Source organism: Chanodichthys erythropterus, chromosome 3 (assembly GCF_024489055.1).
Source record: "Chanodichthys erythropterus isolate Z2021 chromosome 3, ASM2448905v1, whole genome shotgun sequence".
Lineage (NCBI taxonomy): Eukaryota > Metazoa > Chordata > Actinopteri > Cypriniformes > Xenocyprididae > Chanodichthys > Chanodichthys erythropterus.
In genome coordinates this window covers 5094176-5118109 of record NC_090223.1, presented here as the reverse complement: position 1 = coordinate 5118109, position 23934 = coordinate 5094176, and the positions used below count along the sequence as shown (strand labels likewise).

At 36.3% G+C, this 23934-nt stretch overlaps 2 protein-coding genes across 2 annotated transcripts in view; both read right to left on the bottom strand.

Annotated features, from left to right (window-relative positions):
- The window catches only part of LOC137015101 (zinc finger protein 271-like), a 448677-nt gene that overhangs the window by 59183 nt on the left and 365560 nt on the right, over window positions 1-23934 (bottom strand). The gene's annotated exons all lie outside the window — the stretch shown is intronic.
- LOC137015746 (uncharacterized) lies at window positions 2914-4494 on the bottom strand. Its single transcript, XM_067380726.1, has 4 exons — window positions 4374-4494; window positions 3745-4065; window positions 3298-3570; window positions 2914-3217 (listed from the first exon to the last, which is right to left on the bottom strand). Exons 1-4 carry the CDS (start codon window positions 4420-4422, stop codon window positions 3093-3095), a joined length of 768 nt encoding a protein of 255 aa, XP_067236827.1. The 5' UTR covers window positions 4423-4494; the 3' UTR covers window positions 2914-3092.

The following is a 23934-nucleotide window of genomic DNA, read 5'->3' as shown; positions in this document are numbered from 1 at the left end:
TTTCTGCCAGCCTCAGTTTCCTGTGAGTCTGCTTCACAGCATGTATTTTAGCAGAGGTGCATTAAACCACAGAGCGTTTCTGGTTAAACAGTCTCAGTCCTTCTCTCTCATCTGCTCTTAACTGATCACTTGCACAAACAAATGTTTTGTTGATGTAAAAGCATTCTGATTGTTGTATTAAGATGGATACAGATTCCCTACCTGTTTTAGGGATTACACCACATTCAACTAAAATCCTTTAATGTATTTTGGCCATTAATTTACATGACAGTAGTGCTGAAACTAACGATTATTTTTTACAAGCGATTAATCTATCGATTGTTTTATTAGTATTTTTTTCCGATTAATCTGATGATTATTTTTTATTAGACAGTTAAGCAACTGTTTGGGTACATTCATCAACAGAAAACTAATCATGTTATATAGTTCAACACAGTAAGTCTTATCTCGCTTTCTTATATTAATATGATATTCTAATATCGATCTATCTTACGCCAAGCGAACGCACAGAGTAACGTCATAATATCATTTTCAACATACTCAAATGTATCTAATATGATAAACAGAGCTGTGTTACCTCATACTCATGACCGGAAGAAGCGGAAGTGGCGACTGAGGCATAATAAAAGTCCCGCTGCTCTTGAGGTGTGTGTCGCACTCGTCTCTCATTATCAATCTCTCCAGATCCTCGTTCAGCTCCACAACACTCGCTCCTGCTCTGCTTCATACTACAGTAACATTAATAATCACATCCATGAACATGATTTCTGCCCCGATTCTTTTCAACCGGCTGTGAGGTGAAGATGACATTTCCCAAGATTCCATGAAATCAAGGCATCATCAAGCTCTGCTTTTGTTTTGAATAGGTGACATCTAGCGGCAAAAAACTACATATTGTGCATTTAATTTTTACCTAATGATATTGACAAAAGTTTATGCAGTGTAGGTGTTTACTATAGACCAGAGGTCTCCAAACTCAGTCCTGGAGGGCCACTGTCCTGCAAAGTTTAGCTCCAACCCCAATTAAACACACCTGAACAGCTAATCCAGGTCTCACTAGGCATACAAAAAATTTCAAGCAGGTGTGTTGGAGTTAAACTCTGCAGGACAGTGGCCCTCCAGGGTTTGGAAACCTCTGTTAAAGAACTTTTCAATGGCATCCACTGTAAAAAAACTGTATAAAGTTCCCAGATCGCTTATAATTTTCCACAGCTCATATGGTCTGAAGTTTTTGTCTGCTGAAATTTCTCTGAAAGATATTTTGCAGTGTTTTGAGAACAATACAGAAACACATGAAATAACAGTACAACCCACTGAAGAGATGTATGTCTATCCCTCACAGCGATTAAAAATCAGATGGCGCTGCTTTAAGGGAGGTCTATGGATGTTCATGGTCACTTTTTTGGGATTTAGCAGCAACTGCTTTCAAGTGTGAATCCTGAAATGTTTTGTTAATTCAGGAGATCAAAGTAGCTGTTTGAGTTCATTCGCTGATCAAACAGTTGAAGTCACAACCACATTATAACTTTAGCGCAGCAGTAACCATAGCGACAGTGTCAAACATGGTGGTGTCCATAAAATCCTGAAGTTTCACAATGATTCACGGAGCGTAATTAAATAAATGAGTCACAATCGAGGCGTGAGTTCATCCATTAGCTGTGGTAGGCATTTTGGTTTTACAGACCTTGTAGGACATTTATTTGTTCTCTGTTTAAAAGATTCCTATACTTTAGATCGGGCCGGATATTTTTATAATGACAGCAGATTTTCAGCATTCCCGGGAGCCGCCATCAAGTATTTTATGCAAATTTACATAATCGATTACATCGACACGTTGTTGCAGCTGTACATGACAGCTGTGTTTTGGGAGACTGAAAACTTTTAAAAATGGTTTCAAGGTGCAAGTTTTTGAAAACAATACTATTATTGTAGTATATATATATATATAAAAAAAAAAAAGAATTCATGTATAAAAAAATAAATATCCAATTGTGAATACTCCCTGAAATGTCATGTCCTGTGAATTATTTGGAACCTTTTTTATTTACAATATATAATTCAATGGAATGATTTTCCAAAGTTACATATGAGAGAAAGGACTGTTTTTGACAAACTAATTCACTAGAACGAATCAGACTTTCCAGCGCTACATATGAGAGAGTCGCGAGAGTGTTTTACCTCAGCTTGGCAATGAAGTTGTATGCACAAATACACACTAAAATTCTTGTATGACAATCTTTTTTTTATCCCACATTTATCCCCCTGTTTGTGATTATTTTATTGCAGTAGTTTCTGTACAGAATAAAAGTAATTCATAATCAGTTACATGACATTTGTTCATGAATGATATAGTCTACTGAAAGGATGACATACACAAAGGAGTCGGACGGGTCAGTGTCTCCACCGCGGGAGGAGAAGAGGCTCTACCATGAGCGCAGAGGAACACCATCTACTATGTGTTTAACCTAAGTCATGTGACTTCTATTTGTGTGCTGGTCATGTGACTGCAGCAGGTCCTTCACTTCCTGTGTTTTTACAACTGAGGATGGTGTTTGGATGAACACGTCGTTATGTAGTCCAGTGACTTTTAATAAAGAGTTTGTTTGAGCACTAATAATTTAATGATTTTATTTCTATAATTTAACTGCATGCAGGAAATTTAAAAATAAAGAAATGAAACTAACAGTAAATGTTCTCGTGTGCAAAAGTACATCCTTATAGACTGTGTTCAGATCAGTGTTTGTTTACCTCAGCTTGGCAATGAAGTTGTATGCACAAATACACACTAAAATTCTTGTATGACAATCTTTTTTTAATCCCACATGACCCCTGAAAGAACACTTCAAAGTTCAAAGTGGGTTTTGAAGCTATTCTTGGAAAAGCTACTTTAGAACCAATTTGCAGTGTTAAAGGTAATATACAAATACAACTGTTCGTGATTATTTTATTGCAGTAGTTTCTGTACAGAATAAAATTAATTCATAATCAGTTACATGACATTTATTCATGAATGATATAGTCTACTGAAAGGATGACAAACACAAAGCAGTCGTTCAAGAATGTCCACATCCGGTTATTTGAGCGTTTGATGGTTATTTCTGCATGCTCTTCTGTTGACTTTTAGATCGGAGTTCATAAAACAGCACCGCAACAATAGCCACGCCCACCAGAGCCAAGTGGACCAATCGGATCACAGTAAAACCACAGTGGGTGCAGTCTTGTGTGAGAAGAAATGGCACTCATGAGCATGTTTCATTTGATTTGTGGAAATAGAAAAGTGTAGTTTCAGTGATATACCTGCACATGTGTGACAGAGTTGAGTGATGTTGAGATGTTGAGTCTGGTTTCTGATGGGATCGTTGATCACACAGCTGTAGGTGTTTCTATCCTGATATTCCACCTCCAGAGGAAGAGAGACACTGATGCTGAGATCAGACACACTGATGCTGGACAATAAACTGCTTCCTTTGACCCAGGAGAGAGTCACATGACTCACATTCACAGCTGATGAACACAGCAGCACACATCTGGACACTGATGAGTTACTGATGAAAGAAATAGGCAGATGAGCTAAATAAAGAGAATAAATGTAATTAACTTTAAGAAAGAGAGATGTGTTGAGTGAAAGTTCAGCATTTATAAGTGACTCGTGTCGACACTGGAATTAAAGTATCAGTGCCATGCAAAACTGTTTCAAAAATGTTTTACAAAAATACTGAGACTGTGAAAAGTGGTTTAACTTACGATAGACAGAGAGATTGAATGTGTTAAGTGTGATCCTTGTTCTGCTGCTGGTGACTTTATAAAGTCCAGAGTCTGTGGTTCTGCTGTTGATGATGGTCAGAGATCCAGTCTGATGATCCAGTTTCAGTCTGTCTCTGAATCTCCCCTCAGCATTTTCATCATAAAACCTGCTCTTATTGTTCTGTCTGTTGATTTTAGCTATGAGAATGTCATGAGGTCCAAATGTCCACAGTATCAGATCGTCAATCTGTATTTCAGCAGCATCAGTGTATAAAGTGACAGAGTTTCCCTCCATCACTGACACAGACTCACCGAACACACCTGATGAACAAACAGAAACAGTTTAGTAATTTTGAAACTATTTCAAATATTATTTTAACTAAACTAGTAATACTTTGTCATTAAAAAAAATCACTGAACTAATTTCTATGTATAAATGAGTAATTCACAATAAGCTAAACCTTTCATACTGGAAGGGAAAATGGCAACATTTCAAACATGAACACAAAAGCATGTGAGTATTTTAGTCTGATAAACTTAATGGCAAAAATAAGTGATGGAAATAAAAAAGAGCAAATGTGTAGGCAGACAGATAGTATAAACTGAAGTGAAGCCATAAAAACACTTACCAGATAGATTGCATGAGCTCAAACAGAAGAAAATAAATGCCACAAACATTTTGTTCAGCAGTTCGCCAATATTATAATAACCTGTTATGGTGAATGTGCTGCCCGTCTGGTGTAAAGTGGTTTACTGAAACTGCAGTCAGTGTGAATAAACTCCTCCCTTCTGAGACTAAAATTACACTATTTGATCTAAAGGAAGAAGAACAGAACCTGAACTCTGTCCAGAGATTTAAACTTTAACATTTTCTATTATTATATCCAGAGCCGTGGAAAAACAGAGTTGCGACACTCCCATAGACCTCCATAGGAACTTTGGAATGCGGAAGTAACGCGTGCCGTGAAGCAGCCGATAGTTCCAAACACTGATAGTTCCAGCGCTGAACCCCATTCATTTTCAGTGATTCTGAAGTTCGCTCGCTGGTAAGTTGATGAAATTACTGCATTTTTGACATTTGAATGCATTAACTGACCTCTCATGAATCTAGTCAGTAGTTGTACTTTATGTAACCTGCTTTAGTTAATGTTTATTGTAAGTTAATAACGTTAGTTAGACTCTAATTGCAGCTAGCTTAAGTGAACTACACTTCACTAACTTTAGCTACCATAATCTGACGTCAGTTGGGCCACATTTACCTTTACCTTTACAAGTTCGTTGTCAAACAACGTTTATCTTCGGTTATTAGATTTGTTGTTAATGTTAGCAACACTTAGTTGCCAGAGAGTAACACAGTAAGGAGGTTGAATACACTATATTAGGAACACCTTTACAATCTAATGTAATTCAATACAACAGCTCTGCCATGAATTATACTTTAATGAAGTTTATAATCAGTCAGAAATGTTTAAATTCAATACTGAGGTCATAGTTAAAGGTGATGTTTCACTAAATTGTGTTCAGATGGGTTTCTTATTTACATACATGAGGTGGCCAGAATATTAAACACATCTGAATATAAAGCAACAAGTTCAAAAACACCCCCACAAACTATGACCTCAATGTTAAATCATCATTAAATTTACACCTCTATGACAGCATAAAATATCTATCTATCTACATCTCTCTCTCTCTCTCTCTCTCTCTCTCTCTATATATATATATATATATATATATATATAAAATCTTTTCCCTTATTTGCATAATTTCTTGGATGAGCAAAATAATCACCCAGCTTCTTCCATAATGTTATTGTGTGGAAAAATAAAAATTTGAATAACAATAGTGGTTTGTATATAGATATGTATTTTTTTTTTCTCATTTAATTTTATCTGTACTGGATTACAGAGCCAAAATAACAGAAATCATGACAAATGTCCAAATAGTTATGGACCGAATTGTAGGTGTGTGCTCTCACTTCTGTAATGTCAACCTCATGAAAAAAATGTTTTGGAAATGTATATTTAATCTGTCCTTCAATGTATTAACCTTAACACTGTTTCCTCTTTCTTCACAACTCCCAGTTCTGTCCAGCAGCAGGCTTGACTCGACTCCAGACCCGGTCTCCTCTGGGGCCTGACACAGGACCTGTTTCCACCTGGAGTTAAAATGCGTTTTGGTCGATCGGATCACAAGTGGACAAGGGAGACACATACACGTTTACACCTGGTGTTTTAATCCATCTCTTTTGTCCTCTTTCAACCACTTCTGTCCCGATTTCTTCGAGGGGGTGGGTAAATGTATGGGTTTTTACAGATCTTTCAATCTAATAGACAAAATAAGCTTGAGCAGTTTACATATGAACACGCCTAGAGATGACAGGAAAACATACAGAGAGCATCAGTGTTTGTTTCTGCTCTGACAGCTGCGAGACCAGCTGAACGCAGTGAGTGTGTGTTAAAAATCAGGGATGGTGAGAGAACATTTTGGTATGTTTTTCATCTTCAAACCAAATTTGGGACTTCAGCCAACAAAGTTTAAATCCCGTCTGGCTAGCGTACTTCCCATAATGTTTACACATTAGGTCAGTAGATGGAGAGTAGACGGTCTTTAGTGGCGATTTGAACGCATTCGACCACATGAGCGTTTACACTATGAAAGCATAATTTTCAAATATCTCTGGAAGTGGTCGAAAGTGGACAAGCTCAAACTAGACCCCATTTACACCTGTATTTAGTGTTGTCCACTTGTGATCAGCCAAAACGCATCTTAACACCAGGTAGAAACAGGCCCACAGTCTGCTTCTGGCAGTGGAATGCTCTCACCCAAAAATTCAAGTAACTATAGAATTACCTATAGTGTGGAGTTTGAATGCTTTTGTTATCAATGTATATCCTCCTGAGACCCCCAAATGTTTTTTTTTTAAATTTAGTATTTTTTCACGTCATTATATTGTTTAGAGCATAAGAAACAAATGAAAAAATAACATTTTTAAAAAATTATATTTTATTCATATGTTATGCTATGTCCTCTGTAGTGGACACCAGGACTAAGTTGTTTAAAAAATAAAATGACATGAAATGACATGTATAGGCAAAAACAATGGGATTTTTTTTTAAATCACCAATCAATTTTTAGGCTTCAGGATTGTTTTTAACCAAACTTTGTATAAAGATGATTCTCAACTATGTTATGAAACATATAATGGAATTAATTGATATACCATTTTACTTTATGCAGTATGAGGGTAAAATGGCCATACATGGGTTTTCCCATTCAATACAATGTATCTATACACTGTATCTAATTTGCATATTAATGTGTTCTTGGAGCAACATGCAATGAAAAAAGAAGTGTAATAATGGGAGCAATAATTGGCAACATTTTCATAATAATATCTAATAATTAATAGGAATATTGATATATAATTTCTTTCCCTATTCACTTGTTGTGTGTCCTGAAATGCCTGATAAACATGATTTAAGTCCCGGTGTCCTCTACAGTGGACATGTATGAAATCAATGTTCTGTTTCATAACAGAAAGTCATATTTTGATTTGAAAACCCATAACATTTTCCTGAGATGTTGATTTATAATAAACAATTTTAAAATTAATCCGATTTAAATAATCACAAAATATTATCATATTTCCATAAGAGTGCTAATTTTCATTTTTTTAGTCATATTTAAAGACCAAGAAGTTGTTGTTGTAATGGGGAAACCTCTAAAAATCTGGTATCTCTGCAAAGCCCTGAATGTGCTCTTTACAGGACATCCAGACTTAAAACTGTGACATGTATGATGTCAGAGAAAATCACTAAAATATAATGTCCGCTACAGAGGACAGAAGTCTATTCCTGGGTCCCAGGAGGATTATATAAGCATTTGATTCTCGATTCACCACCAGGTCTCCAGATCATCCTACGGCTGTGCTGGAAGAATGTAATGGCTATTGTGAACACTTATATTCCTTTTCTGGCCTGCTTTCTGCCATCTTTCTCTCCCTGTAGTAAGTCGAATGAGTTTCTTTGAAGACAGAACATTCAAGGAAAAATTACCTACACTCTTCCTGGATATAATATATAATTAAATGTTTTGTTGAATGCAATTGGTTGCCTTGTATATTTTTCACTGTTGACCAGACTTCTTTCTTGACTTAAACTGAGCAGCTTCATTCATTGATATTAACTTGTTGTGTATGTTTATGTGAATGTATCTTAACATAACGCAACATTAGGATGTTAGTAATATTTATGACCATAGAAGCATGAGAAAAATATATACAGTACATGCTGTAAATGTATACCTTATGGGAGCAGCCCCCTTAAACACTCACAAAAAATTAATTCAAAGGACTTTATTTGCATGAAAAAAATTATATATATTTCCCATGCAAATAAATCCATTTGAATTGAATTACTTTTTAATTGATATATATATATATATATATATATATATATAACATACTACATACATATACATATGTTTGTATGTATTTGTGTGTGTGCTGATGAATGGTATAGCCTATGTTTAGGGAAGGCTATGATTAAGGGGTACATTAGCCATACTGAAATGAATCCAGTTAACAGAAATGCTGACGTTATGGATCATATTGTTAATTCACTCAGTAACCATCTCTCCAGTTACCTGTACATTTTAACATACTACACTGTTAACGATAATGCCGTCTCTCTTTCACTCTCCAGATATAATACACTACTGTGTCGTCAACGTAGTAATCAATTTTATTCAATATTTAATCAGAATTATGCGTTAATATGTACTGAAAAAAATGCTGCAATACAGTAGTTGCTGTGAATGTATTTTACGTTATGGGAACAGCCCCTCTTCACTCCAAAATTAAACACAAAAACTGATTAATGCTGTTTCCGCCACTCCCCAGGAAAAAAAGGCTATCATATACGTATGTAATGTGTCAGCGTAATAATCAATGTATATTATGCATCAATATTTACGGATAATTGCTGCAAATATAGCTACAGCTGTCTGTCCCGCTTAAAACCATTCAAACTAGTTGACGGCGCGGATTTGTTTGGAACTATTGAGAGCTACACGAACCACGTGACAGCGTGGCGGCGAGATCAAAGAGTGTCGCAACTCTCATATTTAACGGCTCTGATTATATCCAATGTGAGACTCTAGAGAGTCCTCTAAATCTGATCAGATACAGCAGATATCTAGAGAAGAGTTTGTCCTTTAAACAACTGAATATGTTCAGAAGAAAACATTGAAAACAATTATTCTCTAGTTTAGTTCAAGAATTTAGCTCCATCTAGTGGCAGTTTATGTGCGGAAAGTTTATGTCATGAGTTGACTGATTGTGATGTCGTTTACTTAAAACTGAATTATCAAGATCATTATCAGGAGGTGCCACGTGACTGCCTCTCACTCTCAGAAAACACATTCATGAACATGAAGACCAAAACTATAGCTGTGTCCCACTCATAGACTGTAAATCCCACTTCGAAGTGCATGAAAGGGGTGGGGCTTTGGAGTGGAGGGTTGCCAGGTCTGCGCATCAAAACCATCCCTAAAGTAGTTTAATCACAGCACAAGTGTAAAGGTATCCCAATCCCAGACTTGGCTACAATGAGTTGAGTGTCATTACATGGCTAGCGGCTGTTTGACAGACAGAGACAGTTGATGTTTGTGTGCATTTTAAAGTTTTATGACTTTCTATTGGGTTTGACACGTTCACTGCCGGAGACTTAAGGCTGGTTCACACTGTGCGATTCTGGCCACGATTTGGTCGTCTGAGACTAATTTAGCAAATCCTAAAAGAGTCCTATAATCCTAGCCTAAAATCTGTTGTCTTTGATCGCTAGTTTGACATGTTCACAGACAGCCGGTTAATGACCGTTGGGATCAAATTTTACCTCCGACGAAATTCAGAAGTCAGAAGATTTGGCGCACAATCCTCCAGTGTGATTTCTCCTACGATGAACGTCAAATTGTCTTGTTTTTCAAGACAAGCTCACTCACAGGTTCAATCTAGCTCACTGTCAATGAACGTGTGTGGATTGATGATGTAAAACTCCAGACAAGTTTTCATGCGTGCATCCGTTTTTAACGCGTCTTGACTGTCGTACAATCTGACATGAAAGACAGCTGAGATCCCACAGTGTGACATGAGGATCATGTTCGTACAGTCTGACAAGTAACCATCGTAAAGGACTGTTATAAATCACACAGTGTGAACCCGGCTTTATACTAACAGGACAACATGCGCGCACACACTCACCCTCACACACACACACACACACACACACGCACATACACTGAGGTTCAGTAAGGTAATAATGGAAACCTGTCATTGAAAGTCTAATTTAAAATTCAAATGAAATAGTGACCCTCAGCTTGGCCCAAAGTGGTCCAACTCCAAATTTCCTGATGGTTTGGGTCAGTGTGCTCCACTGCGGGAGGAGAAGAGGCTCTACCATGAGCGCAGAGGAACACCATCTACTATGTGTTTAACCTAAGTCACGTGACTTCTATTTGTGTGCTGGTCATGTGACTGCAGCAGGTCCTTCACTTCCTGTGTTTTTACAACTGAGGATGGTGTTTGGATGAACACGTCGTTATGTAGTCCAGTGACTTTTAATAAAGAGTTTGTTTGAGCACTAATAATTTAATGATTTTATTTCTATAATTTAACTGCAAGCAGAAAATTTTAAAATAAAGAAATGAGTACAGTAAAAAAAAAGTAAAAAAGTAAAAGTAAAATAAATAAAGTAAAATTTATCATTTGCATTTAATTAATCAACTAATAAAATTTAAATATCAAATACTTGATTAAATATCAATATCTGTGTAATATTGTTTACTTTTGTCAATTTTGAGGGCTTGTTTGCACTGCAGAAAATGCTGTTGTTACTGTCTTGTTTCCAGTCCAAATATCTAAAAATTCTTAGATCAAGAAGCATTTTCTTGACAAGTAAAAATTATTTTCTTGTTTTTAGGACAAAAACTCTAAGTAAGAACAGCATTTGTTGCAGTGTGTTCAGTGGACAGCTCAGCTAAACAAGCCAGTAAGAGACTATTAACTACTATTATTCCTTTTCATTATACTAATGTCTCATTAAAACATCTACAAATGTATAAAGCTGATCAGAGCCCATAGAGATTTTGTTCAATGATTCATTGCCGGGGGATGATCTCAGTGAATCCTCATGATTAATGGGTGAACCATTGAAATTTCGAAATGTTTTTTAACAGTTATGATGTAACGAAGCCTCGTTTACTGAAATCATGTGACTTTGGCAGTTTGAAACACGCTCTGAACCCAGTCTCCGCACCATGGGTGGGCATTGTGAGTCACTAGTGTCCACCCTGGACGAGCCTGTCTCCCTTCACCAACTCCATGTCCCACCGACGACCAGTCCTTACTCCTTACTCGTTTGCTCAATATTATTATTATTTTTTAACAATAGGCTACTGTTATCAAAAGTTATCGTTTTGTGCATACATAATTCCTGAATAAAAATAAAAATGGGTCTGATTTTCAAAAAAAAAAAAATTATTTTAAATGGATTTGATTGGTTTGTTGATAGTGAGCGTGGAAATGTGTGGTTGTGTGCTAAGCACATCGCTCTGACAACGACAGTCTGACACTCCTTGAAGTATGCATGAGACATCACTTTTGTTGTCAGAGTGCGATCAGACCTCACTAACCGAGTGCTGAACGGAGTTGGACATAGTGGTGTTTTAGAGGTAAAAAATGATATAAATACTGTTCGGTTTCTCACACAAACCGATCGTTTCGTGTCTTAAGACATCAATGTGTCGTCACGAGTCGCAGGGTTTAATTTGGATTTGTCTATGGAAGTTTTATTCACTCTTATTGTTCGAGTTCCCATCCACTGGCATTATAAAACTGACAGACGGCAGCGGTTGCAGTTAAAAATCATCATTTGCGGAGCCAATCACTTCCATATTTTTTGGGACTGCCAGACAATAAGACCTTACTGGGAAGAGATCCATAAACACATAAACAATGTATTTAATGTAAACATTCCATTTAAATGTGAAACTGTGTATTTGGGTAATCTAGGTTTGGAAACTGAAATTGAAATTGTCTATGAGATTTATGTTATGGAGAAGATATCCTTTTCCCTCAAAGTTGAAAAAGAAAGATTCTATAAGATTTGGACTAAATGGACTGAGTATGTAAAACCAATTAGATCTGATTTCATTTGACTGTATTTGTGCTCTGTGTAGACCTGCCCTCTTTTTATGTGATGTTTTAATTACTTGAAGTGGTGCGCATCCCGGTTCTGTTCTGCTTTGTTATGGTTCCCAACTTGAATAAGTAGTGGTCCGTAAAAGAAAATTTCAGAAAGGCAATATGGACAAACTCATGTAAAATATCTGTATCCATCTCCATCTATGTACTTGAATAATGTATGTGATAGAAATTTGCCTTTCCAAATAAAAATATAATTAAAAAAAAAAAAAAAAAAACATAATTTGTGTTCGACTGAAGAAACAAAGTCACCTACATCTTGGATGCCCTGGGGTAAGCAGATAAACATCAAATTTTCAATTTTGGGTGAACTATCCCTTTAAAGCTATATCACTTCTATTGTAAAAAGCACTATAAATAAAGCTGACTATCGCCGCTTGAGAAGATATGCTAAAATGGTTGATGAAATGTGAGGGGTGTACTCACTTTTGTGAGATACTGTAAATTCTTCAATGATTTATAATTACTAATAAATTATAAACCATCTACTAATGATTTGTTTGATTTATTTCATAATTTAAAGACTTACAACACATTTGTAAATTGTTACCATTTATTAATCATTTATAAATGTATAGTCATGTTTTGTAAATTATTTGTTCATCATTAACTAATAATTTATAAGTTAACTAAATTAATAAAACATTCATAAAATGTTAACATATCACTTATTAATCATTTATGAAGGTATAGTCATGTTTTGTAAATTATTAGTTCACTAATTTATAAGTGACAACTGAATTATTATAAAGTTATAATAAAGTGTTACCCAAAATAAATGTCAATAGATTGTGAATTATTTGTTTTCAAGGTTTTTAGTAATTTGATAACATTTCCAAGAAATGACCTCCATTCCAATGTAAATGCTAAAGTATTTATTTTCAAAAGAAAGCAATAAAAAGATAATGTTGGTCAATCAAACAAACAATGTGTGGTCGAAAGCTGTCTGCTCTCTCCACCTTCACACTCTCCTTATACAGAGTCACCTTACAAAATAAAAGTCATCTTTAAATTCATTAAAAAAACATAAATCATTGTTTAAATCAATAATTAAGTTAATAACATTCAAACTTAAATGGCTCCAACATTTTCTGTTGTGAAATCTGCACTTATAATTGTAATCAGCTATTTTACTCTCTAGATTTTATCTGTATCAGCATTTAAAAAAACCATATCCATCCACCAATAGTTACAAATGAAATATGCATGGAGAAGGTCGTATAGATAAGAGAGTTACATCTGTACTTTGTCTATTATGGATCGAACGTTTCCAACACAAGGCTCTGATACTGATAAGCCTGAACCTCTACAAAAACCCGAGCTCGACGCCTGAAGCTCTCCAGGAAAGCTCTGCGGACGTAATGGTCTGGAATTCCATCAGTCACAGAGATCTGAGACAAGGAGGTGCTTTCACCAGGGCTTACGTTCACCTGGATCTGCAAGTTGTAGTAGCGCTGTTGGACGAAGCCCTGCATGTCGATTCGAAGATTAGCATATTTGAGCAGGTTTGAGCGTTGCTGATGCACCAGGTACCTATTGTCCCAGCGCCTGATTAAGATTTCCACCTCATTTCTCCATTGACTGCCATTAGTGATGTAATCTGGAGCTGACACAGCAGTAAAGGTGGTTTTTTTCTTGTTACCTTTGTCATAACAGGTACATATCACTTGTCCTTCCTTCTGTGTGTCTGTCCCTTCTCTGTATTGTGTGGCTGTGTCCCACAAGTTAGAGTAAGTGCAATTATCTTCTTCTTCTTCTTCTTCAATGTGTCCGTGGTAATCATATGTTGACTGATCTGAGGTCCAGCACCAGTTGTACTTTTCACCCTGATTCCCACATGGACTGTTTTCATCACACTGTCTGTTCATGTAATCTGTGTTTTCAGATGGAGAGCAGTAATCCCATTCCTTCGCAGTATAGCACCAGTAGTAACCATCATTTCCTTTGTCACATTTGTCATCACACAACACTCCATTGGATCCATAATGATTCTCTTTGGTGATCACCTGCCCACAGTAGCCCCAGCTTCCCCCCTTCACCCAGCACCATTTGTACCTGTAACCCTGATTCCCACATGGACTGTTACACTGTCTGTTCATGTAATCTGTGTTTTCAGATGGAGAGCAGTAATCCCATCCCTGTTCAGTATGGCACCAGTAGTAACCATCAGTTCTTTTGTCACATTTGTCATAACACAACACTCCATAATAAGATCCATAATGGTAAATTTCGTCCATCACCAGCCCACAGTAGCCCCATGAAGCTGTGTACTGCCTACCCTGGGAGTCCATGTTTTCCTGAGGTGAACAGTCCATTGTCTGGTATTTTCCATCTTTATCAATAGTCTTGCACTTGTACACACCATCATCAAGCTTGCAGTCGTCTATACACTTTGTTCCAAGATGAGTAAAGTATGTTTTCCCGTCACTCTGCCACAATGAACAGACCAGGATGAGCAAAACGAGAGAGGTGTGTGGATGTGCCATTCTTTCTGTAAAGAGAAGAATAAAGTGAAGAGTAAGAGGCTTTGTGCTGTAATGCACTGTAAAAAAAAAATCCCGTTGTTTCTACGGAAAAATACCGGCAGCTGTGGTTACCAGAACAATACTGTAAAAATGACATCAAACCGTAAACATACTTACGGAGTTACATGTGAATTTTACATTTTAAATATGTATATTTAACATTGGATTTCAGTAAATTGTAAAAAAAAAAATCCCAGTAAAATTTACGGTAAAAAAACGGCAGCTGTGGTTGCCAGAACTTTACCGTAAAAAATACAGTAGCAACGTAAAAAAAAAAAAAATCTGTTGGATTTACGGTGAAATAACATATTTCATTAACTGATATAATGTTAATTTACCAACCTAATGAAGTACTAATATCTGTTTTGTACCTTTTATAATACACTGACAATCACCAAACAGAGTCACATGATGAATCAAAGTTCATCCCAAGCAGCTTTTCACAGTGTCATTCACACACACACTAAACACCATCATGGTAACATGCATGAAATTTTAAAAATGCAATAAACATTAATTTAACAACATTAGATGTAACATAAAACCCTAATGTACATAACTGATTAGAAAAAAATGAGAAAAACTAAGAAGAAACAGTTATTTCAACGAAAATATATCAAATGTGAAGTGAACGCAGGGAATTGTGGGAATGTCAATTTACGGTTTTTCACTGTAAATTTTACAATGAATTGTTATTTTTCACTTTCAAAAACTGTGAATTTAACGGTATTTTACCGTAAAATTACATTAAATGTACCGTTAGATCTATTACAGTTATTCACCGTATATAGTACGGAAACTTTCTGTAAACCAATTGACAGTTTTTCACCGCAGCATTTTTACAGTCTTTTACTGTTAAAATCACGGTCATTGTTTACAGTGTGTTTGACTTAATCGTCAGTGTTGGGAAGTGATGCATTACCAGTAACATGTTACCGTACTAGCCCGGTTAACAGGGAACATTCTCATAATGTTGGCTGAAGTTCTGATAGGGCTGGGCGATAAAACGATAACAATACTTATCATGATATAATTTTACTCAATAACACACGTTTGATAAATGTTTGCTATGAAGTTTACGGGCCAAGCTACTCGTTTGAGACACATGGACTGTTTATCCGCTCCACTCGGCTCAAACGGCAAGCGTGAGCTTACTTGAGCTGACACTGATGGGTCTCAAACATGTGACCAGATCCAAAGAGAACTGCTTGAATATACTAAACTGTAAGAATTGAAAATATCTAAAGATATTTTAAAATGAACAAAGACATTTGCTTTACTGTTTCACCCCCCTCTCTCTTGCTACAAGGGCCATTTGGAAGGCATAAAGTTGTTGATATTGATCAAGACCTGTAGGCCAAGATGTGTGTGCACTGGGGGTCTACAAATGGTCATGGTGGACCATTTGGTAGAAGTTTTAATCTTCTCATTGGTCAGTTTGAATGTCTCACATGGTCAAGGAAGGGATAAAATAAGATTGTAACTGTTGCTCTGGCTCTTTTATGCTCTGCTCTTTCTTGGATTCTTGGCTTTTCTGGGGCACTCTCTGGCCCTCTCTCTCTCTCTCTTTCTCTTTCTCTCTCAGGTAACTTTTACATACACGCTGTGTACGATTAATGGTATATGGTTTTATCATCTCATACATCTATTTTGTGATTATTTTAAGTGTAACCATAATCAGATATTGTCATTAAACCCTTTCAATTACAAATGATGTGCTAACTAGTTTTGATTTAGTATTAACATTAATGTGTTCCCTATTGCAATACAATATTGTCACACTATAGCAACGCTCTCCCACATATTTTGCTATTATAACTGCGCTTATTTCCGTCGTTGGTATAAGTTGCAGTGGGTGGTAATAGACAAGAAATGTACAGTTTTCTAACATCTTACTGATAAACTTTCTTTAGTCGCTCGGCAAACCTTACAATCTGAACCGCTGTAGGAGTTCCACCCTTACAAAACAAACATTTCTTGTTGATTTAGTTTAATGCCAGATGAAACAGCACTGACAAACATACTGTGCCATGAACAATCCAGTTAGAAGGCTTTTCCATAGATTTACATTATATATATATATATATATATATACACACTACCGTTTAAAAGTTTGGGATCTGTAAGATTTTTAATGTTTATAAAAAAAAGTTTTGTCTGCTCACCAAGGCTACATTTATTTAATTAAAAATACAGTAAAAACAGTAATTTTGTGAATATAAAGACTAGGAGGTATACAGCTATGTCCAATGGGCATGCACACATCAATATTATGTCATATAATTACTGTATTTAAAACAAAATCTTATAAGTAGCAAATTGAATTGTTCATTACTTTATCATGATGTATCTCTTGTAGCCACAACCCTATTTATACAGACTAATGATTAACAAGAAACACCTGTGACAACAACTTTCAGATACACAACTTATTTAAACAGTTTTTCTAGTTTAATAAATACACATTATTTTGTGTGTCTTTGTTTTAAAAACCTCAGTTGTAATGTATAAATGAATGTTTAAATAGTTTATTACTCATTTACTTACACTTCCTAAATGATGAAGCACTGACAACTACGAAATATCTGGTTTGTAAATAATGTAATTCTTAATTTACAAATGATAAATTGATCATTAATAAAGTATGAAAATATAATTATTAAACACATTATAGATATGCTTATAAATCAAGAATAAAGCATTTATATCTGTATTTATAAACAGCTTACTAATGTCTATTAATGCTTTATAAATGATGAATTAACTATTTACTAATGCTTAACTAATGCTTCATAGCGTGCACATTATAAAGTGTTACCGAAAATACTTCTCACTATAATTGTGACTTCAAACAAAAAAAAAAAGTAATAAAAAAAAAAATCAACATGAATTAGAGCTAAACCTCTGCAATTTTTTAGAAATAACTTATGAAAGAAATAAAGTCAAACTGGTCTGTTATAAGTGAAGCTGCTAAAGCTGTTTTTGGAGTTGTTTAATCATCATCTGCTCATATCTGAGAAATATAATTGATTTTATTTGCAGTTCATGTTTCAGTGGCTGAAATCAGATCAGTTATTATTTGCTGTATAAAAAAAAAAAAAAAAAAAAAAAAAAAAAAAAATTGGGAATAAAGTTTTCAACCAAAACATGGCTGAAACCTTTGAAAAAATTATAATATTTTAAATAATAAATAATAATTTAAATTTTTTAAAAATATATATATATTTGGTTGAATTAATAAAATAAGTCACATTAGGTTACATGAACTGTAAGTTACTATTGAACTCTATGTTTTAATAACTAAATTTTTCAAGTTGAAAATACTTAATATTCTAAGTAATTAAAAAGTATTAAAGGGTTAGTTCACCGAAAAATGAAAATAATGTCATTAATTACTCACCCTCATGCCGTTCCACACCCGTAAGACCTTTGTGATCTTCAGAACACAAATTCAGATATTTTAGTTGAAATCCGTTGGCTCCGTGAGGCCTCCATAGGGAGCAATGACATTTCCTCTCTCAAGATCCATAAAAGTACTAAAAACATATTTAAATCAGTTCATGTGAGTACAGTGGTTCAATATTAATATTATAAAGCCACGACAATATTTTTGGTGCACACAAAAAGAAATAATGACTTGTATAGTAATGGACTATTTCAAAACACTGCTTCAGGAAGCATCGGATCATAAATGAATCTGTGTGTCAAATCAGCGGTTCTGAGCGGTTTGACACACGATCCAATTTATGATTTGATACACTGATTCATTACGCTCCGAAGCTTCCTGAAGCAGTGTTTTGAAATTGAAAATCACTAAATAAGTTGTTATTTTGTTTTTTTGGCACACCTAAACTATTCTCGTGGCTTTATAATATTAATATTGAACCACTGTACTCACATGAACTGATTTAGATGTGTTTTTAGGACATTAATGTATCTTGAGAGAGGAAATGTCATTGCTGGCTATGGAGGCCTCACCGAGCCATCGGATTTCAACTAAAATATCTTAATTTGTGTTCTGAAGATTAATGAAGGTCTTACGAGTGTGGAACGGCATGAGGGTGAGTAATAAATGACAGAATTTTCATGTTTGGGTGAACTAACCCTTTAAGTCAGAGGAAATACCTCAAAAAGTTGAGTGAACAAAAAAAAAAAAAAAAAAAAAACATTTTACAGGGAAAGTTCACCTTACTTTCATAAAGTTAATACAACTACATTTTATAAGTTCAAACAACATTAAATTGTCAAGTTGACCATACTTAATATTCCATGCAAATACAACTTACCTGAGTCAGTGCAAACAGAAAACCCATAAAGTTGAATTAATGTTTTTGTTTTACAGTGAATATTGAAAGCAATGTACAGCTATAACAAGAACAACCACTTACCTAAATGTCTGTTATCTCACTTTGGATGCCCTAGGGACAACTGTCAATAAAATTCACACATTTGATTAACACAAGGGTGTTGCATAAAAACAATTATTTTTTTTTTTATTTTTTTTTACATTAGAATAATGTTTTACCTTTGAAGTTCACAGCAGTTTTTTCTTCTTGCTGAAAGAACAGCCTTATATATAAGCCGATTCCTCAGCCACACCTTCTAACCTGCTTGAATCTCACACACCCACTGCAGCTTTGGTGTACTGGGGTAACAATAATATGCTCTTTACAAAAGTTTTAGTTTTTTAATTAATAATGCCACTCGTTTGTGCAGATCATGTTCACGTGCCGCCTTAGCCTTCGATAGGAATTCACACACCAGATCAGTTTGCTCATTGTTTCATGATTCAGTTGTCACCATAGTCATAATCAATCTAAGCACTTTAAGTCTTTAGAAAAATTATTATTCAGTTTACAATCTACAGACATATAAAGACATGGAAGTTGTTGGTACTCTTGGTAAATATGAACAAAACAGCCTGTGAAAATAAATATGCATTGTTAATCCTTTAGATCTTTCATTTAAAAATTCACAAAAGTCTAACATTTTCCCTGAAGTATAAGAATTTAAAATGGGGGGTTCATTATGAAATAAATATTTTTCTCAAATACACATTGGACACAATTATTGGTACCCTTAGAAATTCTTATACGTGAAATATTTCTGAAATATAGAAATATATGGGGGTGTAAAACTAATTTACACATCAGAATTCTGGGTCTCAGATGTTTCTCATTGGATCTCTCACCAGAACTGACTCAACCATAGAAAATTCCACCCTTTTATCAGGGTGGACTAAACCACTTTTAATTACAGGGAGGTCTTAAGTCCGTAAATCAATCAAAACAAAAACAATTCAATTTACATTTACCATAAAGCAATGAAAATACAAATAAACTTTACAAAAATACATTCAAATAAACAAACAATCCCAAACCCATTTGGGGATTAATTCCCAGCAAAGGATAAAGGACATGTGGAAATGCTGCGCTTTTTTAATAAGCCTTTGTTCCATGCTGCAGCCACAGATCCAGGCGAAACTCCAGGTAAGACATTTCAAAAACAACTTAATAAAGAATCAACCTTAAACCCATATTTTTGTCTTGGTTTTATTCAATCACTAGCGTGCACTCTAGCAAAAAATGATCACTCTTTGATGTTGTTAAGCGCGCATAAAGAGCATGTACCTTTAAACAAAAAAAAATGGTTTGGGTAAATATTAAAGAAACAAACCAAACCAATTACTTGCAAAAAATAAAAATAAAAAACTAGAACCATGGAAATAATCCATTTGTTAAGTGTGGCTTTAGCCATCACATTTCCCCCCACCTAAGCATTCTCGCACGGTGAGCGAGAAAGAAAATCAGCTGCAATATTTTCGATACCCAGATGATGCTTCACTGTAAAGCGAAAGGGTTGTATCGACAAAAACCATCTTGTCAAACGGGAATTGGTTTCCTTCATTCTGTGTAACCATTTCAACGCTTTATGATCAGTTTCAATAACGAAATAATAAGCAAATAATATTTCAATGAGTCAAGAGCCCATTTCAAAGCTAAACATTCTTTCTCCACTACCGAATACCTAGTTTCTCTGGGAAATAATTTCCGACTCAGATACACCACAGGATGCCTTTCACCATTTTCCTCCTGCATCAGGACCGCTCCTAACCCCGACTCCGATGCATCTGTTTGCAGTACAAACGAATTTTCAAAATCAGGACTATGCGAAATGGGTTCATTACTCCGCATCCCTTTTAACTCAAAGAAAGCTTTTTCTACGGGAACTGTCCATTGCACGGTATTGGGCTCATACTTTTTAATTAAATCCATTAACGGCGCTGCGATGGTCGAGAAGTGGGGAATAAACTTCCGATACCAGCCAACTAAACCAAGGAATGAGCGAATTTGTTTCTTTGTAGCTGGGAGTGGACAAGATTGAACAGCATGCACTTTCTGCACTTGCGGTTTAATTACTCCATTCCCCAATACGTACCCCAAATACTCAGTCTCGGTTTTAACCAAAGAACATTTTGTGGGGTTAATGGTTAGACCGGCGTCTTTAATTCGTTTAAAGACTGTTTGAAGATGTTGAAGGTGACTCTCCCACGAAGTACTAAATATCACGACATCATCTAAATAAACCGCCGCAAATTCTCCCAAACCATTCAATACAGTATACATTAATCTTTGAAAAGTCTGAGGTGCTCCGTGCAGCCCAAACGGTAATACCCGAAAATGCATCAACCCCCATGGTGTACGGAAAGCGGTCAACTCTCGCGACTCCAAGTCCAAAGGCACCTGCCAGTACCCTTTACTTAAATCAATGGTACTGATAAATTTGGCTTTGCCGAGTTACAAATCGAATTTAGAGACGGAATTTAAATAGCGAAAATCTATACAGAACCTGAGGGTATTATCTTTTTTTGGCACCAATACCACCGGATTACACCATTCACTCTTTAATGGTTCCATTATACCCATTTGCTGCATCAATTTTACCTCATCTTCAAAAGCTGTCTGCAATCGTTCAGGGATATGGTAACTCATTCGTTTCGGCTGAGCATTTTCTTTAAGCACAACTCTGTGCTTTATAAGCTCAGTGTAACCTGGCTGATTTTTAAACAACTCCGAATCACACAATGGCTGAAGCTGAGCTCGCTGTTCTACCGGAAGATGGTTAAGGTCAACGGGCGGCGAATGCTGACAACCAGGCAAGTATTGTTCTTCTGCCTCCTCCTCATCCTTAACCAGTCTGATTAAATTAACGACTGCGCTCTTGCTCTGTGGGTACCATTTCTTTAACAGATTAATATGCAACACCCGATGTGGTCGTGCCTGTCCTGGGGTCGCGAGCTCATATGTAGTTGTTCCTATTTTTTTACTTACTTCAAACGGCCCTTGCCATTTACCCAGAAGTTTATTTTCGGACGTAGGAAGCATCACGAGGACTTTTTGACCCGGCTCGAAAGATCATATCTTTGCCTTTCTATCATACCACATCTTCTGGTTTTTTTTCTGAGTTTCTTTCAAATGTGCAGAAGCGAATTCGGTCATTTGTTGCAATTTTTGTCTCATAGCTAACACATACTCAATTACATTTGTTTTAGTTGATGTCCCTGAATTCCCCTCCCACAATTCTCTCACCAGAGATAATGGTCCCTGCACTTCGTGGCCATACATCAGCTGGAAAGGCGAAAACCCGGTTGACACCTGCGGAACTTCCCTGTATGCAAACATGAGGTATGGGAGCCACTGGTCCCAGTCGGTCCCTACCTCATTCACAAATTTGCGAAGCATTTGCACTAGAGTTTGATTAAATCGCTCTACGAGCCCGTCCGTCTCAGGATGATAGGGAGATGTCTTTAACCCTTTTATTCCCAACAGCTGATACACCTGCTGCAGAATTTGAGACGTGAAATACGTTCCTCTATCAGTCAGTACTTCTTTCGAAATACCTACCCTTGAGAAGAATTGGACCAGACAGGAAGCGATAGCCTTAGCTTTGATATTTTTTTAAGGGAAACACCTCTGGAAACCGTGTCACATAATTACAAATGACTAGCATTATAGCCGGTCTTACTTCGTTCCAGCATACCTACTATGTCCATTCCCATCCGCTGAAAGGGAACATCAGTGACTGGTAAGGGAATTAATGGTACTTTGCGGGGTTTGCGAATTTCACTGTATTGACATTCAGGGCAAGCCTTACAGAATTCAGCAATGTCTTTAGACCAACCAGTAAAAATGCTTACAAATTCTAGAATGCGTCTTCCGCCTCCCCAAATGTCCTGCCCACGGAATGGAATGCCCCAACGTCATCACAGTATTACGTACACTAACGGGTAAGACCACTTGTAATTTATCCCCAGTTTTACGATACAGCAAGTCATTCATTACACAAAAAGATCTTCCTTGAGACATGAATTCATTCAACCCTTTTCCCGCTGCCTCTACCACCTGAAAATACAATTTTGATGTTTCAGCATCCTCTTTCTGCAGCTGCCTCAAATCTTCAGGTATTGGAATTTGATCGGGGTTCAACAGTTTTTCAGGTTCTTTTAGTTCTCCAACCTGCCCTAAGGTTCTTTTCACTTTTTCCTGTTTTCTTTGCTTCCTAGATTTCTTTACTTTATACTGATTCAAAGACAGTTCAAAATCATAAAAGGACAAATACACCAATGGGTTTTCATCCTCATCATTTCCGTTCTGTTTGCTTTGCGCCCACGTCAGAACTACATTACAAGTATCCCGAAAAGTTAACAGATCCATTAGAGCCGGAAAATCATGTCCTAAGATCACTGGATGTGGTAAATTCTGTACAAGTCCCACCTTCATCAAATAGGTTTGCCCCGCTATACCCATATACACATCAGTGACAGAATACTGTCGCTCCTCTCCGTGAACACATCTCACTATTACAGGAGCATCACTAGCACATAATTCAGGTACCAGTTCTGATTCTACAGGGGTTTGCGTGCAACCTGTATCTATTAAGGCCGTAACTTTTTTCCCATTCAACTCAACAGTTCTTATCACTTGATTTGGAACGGGGAGAACAGCAGGTTCAGGTAAGGTCTCTCGAGGCACATAACACACATTAGTAAGTGTTTTGGTCAGCTGTGGGCACATTGGCTTTTTATGACCTAATTGACCACATTTATAACATTTAATAGTCTCTAAAACAGGGGCACCAAAGTTCTCAGTTCGATTTACACTTGCCTCGTTTGTAGACCTACTTCCTTGGGATGCTGAACTCGGTCGTCGGGAAGATCTATCTCGCGCCGTCTTCCAGCGAGAGAGACTCCAGGGCTCAGCTCTACGTCGCGCTGCCACGAAAACATCAGCTAAACACGCCGCCTCCTAAGCTGTAGCCGGGCCATGTTCTTTAATCCACGTCTGCAATTCTGGACTAAGCATCCGCAGGAATTGTTCAAGGATAATTATCTCTCCAATCTCC

Coding starts and splice junctions, on each gene's coding strand:
- LOC137015746 (XM_067380726.1), bottom strand. CDS start 4,422: ATGTTTGTGGCATTTATTTTCTTCTGTTTGAGCTCATGCAATCTATCT. Junction 3,571..3,744: donor ATTCAATCTCTCTGTCTATC/GTAAGTTAAACC, acceptor CTCTTTATTTAG/CTCATCTGCCTATTTCTTTC. Junction 3,218..3,297: donor ACTCTGTCACACATGTGCAG/GTATATCACTGA, acceptor TTCTCACACAAG/ACTGCACCCACTGTGGTTTT.